Genomic DNA, 6,221 nt, shown 5'->3' with positions numbered 1-6,221 from the left:
CGCGCGTCATCGGGGGGCGGGGCCTGGGCTCGTGCGCCCCCGCCTTCTCTTCCCCGCCGAAATGGAGTCCCGCTCGTCCCGGTGCGATGACCCTGCCGGAGCCGGCGCGTCCGCTGCGATAGAGTCACACGCCAAGCCTCAAATAGCTTCCCCTGTAAGATGGCGTTCGTAAAAACCACTGTGGCGCGGACTCGGCAGCGTGGCCTAGTGGCTAAGGTCCTTGCCTTGATCCCATATGGCCGCTGGTTCTAATCCCGGCAGCTCCACTTCCTCTCTATCTCTCCTCCTCTCAGTATATTTGACTTTGTACTAAAAATAAAATAAATCTTTAAAAAAAAAAACCACTGTGGCGCGAGAGACTGTGAGGGGCCGAGCGGAAGCACCTGGGCGGGGTCCGCGGCCCGGAACTAGAGGGGCGGGGCCCTGCGCCCACAGCTACCTGGGAATGTCCATCATGGCTGCCCCCTGCATGATATCCTATTGAGACTGTCCCGGTCCCGGGTGTGTTGCTGAGACGGGAAGGATGGCAGGGCTCCTCTCTGGGAGTGCCAGCAGGACCCTGTGGGGTTGGGTGCCCCTGGCTTGTAGAAGCTTCTCTCTGGGTAAGTGAGGTTGGCAAGGTACGTCGAGGACTGGTTTTTACCCCCTCGTCGTCGACTGCGATTGCTTCTCATTTCTGCTCCCCAGGTGTTGCTGGAATGTCCCGTGTGAGGCTCACCCTGCCGCCCCCGAAAATAGTGGATCGTTGGAACGAGAAGAGGGCCCTGTTTGGAGTGTATGATAATGTCGGCATCCTGGGTGAGACGTGCCCCACCCCCCGAGTGGCATTTCATTTCAGGTGTTCGGGGTGGTATGGTGCCCGACAGGAAAGGCGCACGTGTATGTGGTGGTCACTGCTTTTCTCAATGCCTTCAGTGTGTGAATCTACTGTATCCTCTTCCTTAGAATAACCTTTCTACTTTGCAAGAGAGTAAACCCAGAACCTGAGAGAATGAAGTCGTTTCCCCAAAAGTATTAAATGAATTTGACCCTTAAGCGATCTGGCCCTGGATACCATATCGTAATGCATCTTAGGGGCTTCAAAGGGCTCGCTGAAAAATAGAGAAGAACTGCGTGTTAGGTGGGAAAATGTTGGAATCTATGCATTTTTAAAATAATACACATTTTCTCTTGTATTTCTTTTTTTTTTTTAAGATTTATTTTATTTTCATTACAAAGTCAGATATACTGAGAGGAGGAGAGATAGAGAGGAAGTGGAGCTGCTGGGATTAGAACCAGCGGCCATATGGGATCAAGCAAGGACCTTAGCCACCAGGCCACACCGCCGAGCCCTTCTCTTGTATTTCTAAAGACTTCTCTGTACCCGTGTGTTTGAGATTTTGTTTTTTTTGTCTGTCTCGTTTTGCATGAAAGTAAACGTAATTCCATTTCCCCATCAACTTTTTGGTGGCCATGGACTCAGCTGCCCGAGTGAAAGGTTTGTCCAGTCTAGGCTGAGTTCTCGTGTCTTGGAGCTAACGCACATTTTCTCCTGTTGTCCAGGTGACTTTGAGAAGCACCCAAAGGAGCTGATCCGGGGGCCCTGCTGGCTTCGAGGCTGGAAGGGGAACGAACTGCAGCGTTGCATCCGAAAGAAGAAAATGGTCGGGAGTCGCATGTTCGCCGATGACCTGCACAACCTGAACAAACGGATCAGATACCTCTACAAGCACTTCAACCGCCATGGGAAGCACCGGTAGGAGCGAGCCCGGAGCCGGGGAGGCGCTTCAGCCGGCGTGGGAAGCACCGGTAGGAGCGAGCCCGGAGCCGGGGAGGCGCTTCAAGCACCCTGGAGAAGCAGGACTGTACTTGCCCCATGAGGAAAGAGATGCTGCTGTGCTCTGTAATAAAATGGAGTTCCTTTGCAATGTGGTGTTTAAATCTGCATTTCTTGTGGATGCTGCTCCTGCTGATGCTGTGATCTGCAGTCTGAGTCGTCTCTGGCCTCAGGATCTTTGGTCCTCACCACCAGCCCTTTAGCATCCAGCTGTGCCGATGCCTCTGAAGGAAGAAGGGCTGGAGAGAAGACCTGATTAGGAGCAGTTGTTTTTGTTTTTTAAAGATTTATTTATTAGAAAGTCAGATATACAAAGAGGAGGAGAGACAGAGCTGGGCTCTATGAGCAGTTTTTAACACTTTGCTTTTCATGTTTCAAAAGTGACAGGTTTTGGGGCCCGGTGCAGTAGCCTGGTGGCTAAAGTCCTAGCCTTGTATGTGCCAGGATCCCATATGGGCACCAGTTCTAATCATGGTGGCCCCACTTCCTATCCAACTCCCTGCTTGTGGTCTGGAAAAGCAGTGGAGGACGGCCCAAAGCCTGGGGACCCTGCACTCGTGTGGGAGACCTGGAAAAAGCACCTGGCTCCTGGCTTCAGATTGGCTCAGCCGCAGCCAGTATGGGCCGTTTGGGAAATGAACTTGGATAGAAGATCTTTCTGGTCCTCATCTTTGTTAATCTCCCTTTACAATGAAAATAAATAAATCTTTAAAAAAATCACAAGGTGTCCCAAGCACAGATGGACCATGTCATGCCAGAGTTCCCTGCCCCCATTGTTTTAAAGGTTTATTTATTTTTATTGGAAAGTCAGATTTACAGACAGGAGGAGAGACAAAGATCTTCCATCCACTGGTTCACTCTCCAAGTGGCCATAACAGCCGGGGTTGAACCGATCCGAAGCCAGGAGTCAGGAGCTTCTTCTGCGTCTCCCACGTGGGTGCAGGGTACCCAGGCTTTGGGCCGTCCTCAACTGCTTTCCCAGGCCACAAGCAGGGAGCTGGATGGGAAGTGGGGCCGCCAGGGTATGAGCCAGCACTCACATGGAATCCGGCATGTACAAGGTGAGGACTTTAATCACTAGGCTACCATGCCAACCCCCCCAATTTTTAAATGTAATTATTTTGATTTTGATGATTTTTACTTAGTTGATTAGGGTGCAAAGGGTCAAAGGCTGCAGGAAGGTGGGTGAGAGCGTTATTTTCACTTTTTTTTATTCCTTTCTGAATCGGGGAGGAGGGAAGACTAGGGGAGAAGCCACACCCAGCCTCCCAACCACCTCCATACCCTGGGATGGAGGACAGCCCGTGACACCCTTCCCCCATTTTTAAGATTGAAAGAAACATTTATTTGAGAGACATGTGCTTAACAACAAATGACTCAAATCCTTTGGCTCACTCCCCCAGATGCCCACAGTGGCGGGAGCTAATTCTATAGATTTCCCATGGGTGGCATTTGAGCCATCACCTGCAGCCTTCAAGGGTGTCACCAATAGGAAGCTGGGATTAGAGCTGACATGGGACCCTAGTTATCTGAAAGGAATGGAGGCTCTGGCGCCACCTTGTGGCCCTATGGGTTAAGTAGCCAATACACGGGAATATTCTTCAGCCACAAATACAATAAGGTAGTGACGTATGCTGAATCTTGAAATCATGCCAAAGGAAGGAAGCCGGTCATAAAAGGTTACCTAATGTATGATTGTATTTATATGAAATGCCTAAATAGACAAAGCTACAAAGTCGATTCGTTGTCACTTGAGGCTGTGTTAAAAGGCAGTGGTTGGGAAGTGACTTTTAACATGTGGGGCTTCTTTTTAGATTTAAAACAAAGGTTCTGGGAGAAAGGTTTTTGTAAGAAATTTGTTAAAGAATAGCTTCAGTTATGGGCCCGGCGGCGTGGCCTAGCGGCTAAAGTCCTCACCTTGAAAGCCCCGGGATCCCATATGGGCGCCAGTTCTAATCCCGGCAGCTCCACTTCCCATCCAGCTCCCTGCTTGTGGCCTGGGAAAGCAGCTGAGGACGGCCCAATGCATTGGGACACTGCACCCGCGTGGGAGACCTGGAAGAGGTTCCAGGTTCCCGGCTTTGGATCGGCGCGCACCGGCCCGTTGCGGCTCACTTGGGGAGTGATTCATCAGATGGAAGATCTTCCTCTCTGTCTCTCCTCCTCTCTGTACATCTGACTTTGTAATCAAATAAATAAATCTTAAAAAAAAAAAAAAAGAATAGCTTCAGTTAGGGGATGTTGTTAGGCCGGTCTGTTGTATAACCCTCCCCCCATGGTGGATTCCTCCACCTTGTTGCATCACCACAGTTCAAGATCAATTGAGATTCTTTCATTGCGAGCACATACCAAGCACAGAGACCAGCTCATTGGGAGCACATACCAAGCACAGAGACCAGCTCATTGGGAGCACATACCAAGCACAGAGACCAGCTCATTGGGAGCACATACCAAGCACAGAGACCAGCTCATTGGGAGCACATACCAAGCACAGAGACCAGCTCATTGGGAGCACATACCAAGCACAGAGACCCGCTCATTGGGAGCACATACCAAGCACAGAGACCCGCTCATTGGGAGCACATACCAAGCACAGAGACCCGCTCATTGGGAGCACATACCAAGCACAGAGACCAGCTTATTGGGAGCACATACCAAGCACAGAGACCCACTCATTGGGAGCACATACCAAGCACAGAGACCAGCTCATTGGGAGCACATACCAAGCAGCTCTGGTGGATTCTTAAATATGAGCAAGGGCTATGCTGGAAGCAGAGACTTCATTGATTCATTGTTTCATTGATTTGAGGAGGCCTCTTTGTGTGTGTGTGTTTTGTTTTCATTTTGATGTCTCCCACATTGGGATGTTTCACTGTAGCTATTAATCACATAGCAGTTAACACACAGTCGTACCTGCTCATAAACAGCAACACTGGCAAAATGGGTAGCAGACTTGGCAGAAAATTCGAGAGAATGGACAATGCATGGGAAAAGCTGTATCCCCAGAGCCCTGGAGGGCACTCATTGGCTGTGGAAGCTCATAGGCACTTGAAAATGAATTTTAAAAAGTCACTTGGGCCTGGCGCGATAGCGTAGCGGTTAAAATACTCGCCTTGAATGCACCGGGATCCCATATAGTTGCTGGTTCTAATCCCAGTGACCCTACTTCCCATCCAGCTCCCTGCCTGTGGCCTGGGAAAGCAGTTGAGGACGGCCCAAAGCTTTGGGACCTGCACCGCATGGGAGACCCAGAAAAGCTCTTGGCTCCTGGCTTTGGATCGGCACAGCACTGGCCGTTGTGGTCACTTGGGTGAACCATCGGACGGAAGATCTTCCTCTCTGACTTTCCTCCTCTCTGTATATCTGCCTTTCCAATAAAAATAAATCTTTAAAAAATATATCTATTTTTATTTGAGAGGCAGATTTACAGAGAGGAGAGACGGAGACTTTCTTTGGCTGGCCCACTCCTGAAACCCTTGGAGCTGGGAGCCAGGAACTTCTTCCAGGTCTCCTATGCGGGTGCAGTGGCCCAAGGCATTGGTCTGTTCTCCCAGCTCATAAGCAAGGAGTTGGATGGAAGTGCAGCAGTGGGGACTTGAGGCCGCCACAGGGCATGCTGGCACCACAGGCAGATGCTTAATTTAGTATTCCCTGGCACTGGCCCTCCAACCTTTCTCCTAGTGGGCCATATCACTTACGACATACAGGAAGGGACACTAGTGGGAAGAAGCGGATTCTTGGAACACAGAAGCAGGTGGGACGCCAGCCACAGGAGGGGCCTTTGTAAAGTTTAGGAACAGGGCCCAGCGGTGTGGCCTAGCAGCCAAAGTCCTCACCTTGAAAGCCCCGGGATCCCATATGGGCGCCGGTTCTAATCCCGGCTGATCCACTTCCCATCCAGCTCCCTGCTTGTGGCCTGGGAAAGCAGTTGAGGACGGCCCAAAGCTTTGGGACCCTGCACCTGTGTGGGAGACCCGGAAGAGGTACCTGGTTCCCAGCTTCGGACTGACGTGCACCGGCCGTTGCGGCTCACTTGGGGAGTGAATCATCGGATGGAAGAGCTTCCTCTCTGTCTCTCCTCCTCTCTGTATATCTGACTTTGCAATAAAAATAAATAAATCTTAAAAAAAAAAAGTTTACGAACATACTGAAGCAGAGGAGCATGTGTATTTCCCACGGACTTTTTGAAGCCCCATTCATGCTGCCAGCCTCCTAGTACTCCAGGGACTTCAGGAGCTGCAGGGCTACTGGTGGGGAGGCCCCCGGAGAAGCGTCTTCCTTCGACTGTTGAGGGCAAAGAGGACCGGGCAGTGCCCCACGCCGCGTCGCCGAGTCGAACAGCAACCAGCCTCACCGCATCTTCTCAGAGCTGTGATTGGCAAAGTTGCGAGGAATGGGGCGGGCT

General features: G+C 50.9%; 1 protein-coding gene across 1 annotated transcript; it reads left to right on the top strand.

Moving 5' to 3' along the window:
- Positions 1-504: 504 nt before the first annotated feature.
- MRPL51 (mitochondrial ribosomal protein L51) lies at positions 505-1,752 on the top strand. Its single transcript, XM_004596364.3, has 3 exons — positions 505-602; positions 688-798; positions 1,543-1,752. The coding sequence occupies exons 1-3, from the start codon at positions 524-526 to the stop codon at positions 1,737-1,739; spliced, it is 387 nt and encodes a 128-aa protein (XP_004596421.2). The 5' UTR covers positions 505-523; the 3' UTR covers positions 1,740-1,752.
- The last annotated feature ends 4,469 nt before the right edge of the window (positions 1,753-6,221 follow it).

The sequence above is a fragment of the Ochotona princeps genome, chromosome 27, assembly GCF_030435755.1.
Source record: "Ochotona princeps isolate mOchPri1 chromosome 27, mOchPri1.hap1, whole genome shotgun sequence".
NCBI lineage: Eukaryota > Metazoa > Chordata > Mammalia > Lagomorpha > Ochotonidae > Ochotona > Ochotona princeps.
This window is presented reverse-complemented; position numbering and strand designations above follow the sequence as displayed.

Coding starts and splice junctions, on each gene's coding strand:
- MRPL51 (XM_004596364.3), top strand. CDS start 524: ATGGCAGGGCTCCTCTCTGGGAGTGCCAGCAGGACCCTGTGGGGTTGG. Junction 603..687: donor TTGTAGAAGCTTCTCTCTGG/GTAAGTGAGGTT, acceptor TCTGCTCCCCAG/GTGTTGCTGGAATGTCCCGT. Junction 799..1,542: donor TGATAATGTCGGCATCCTGG/GTGAGACGTGCC, acceptor CCTGTTGTCCAG/GTGACTTTGAGAAGCACCCA.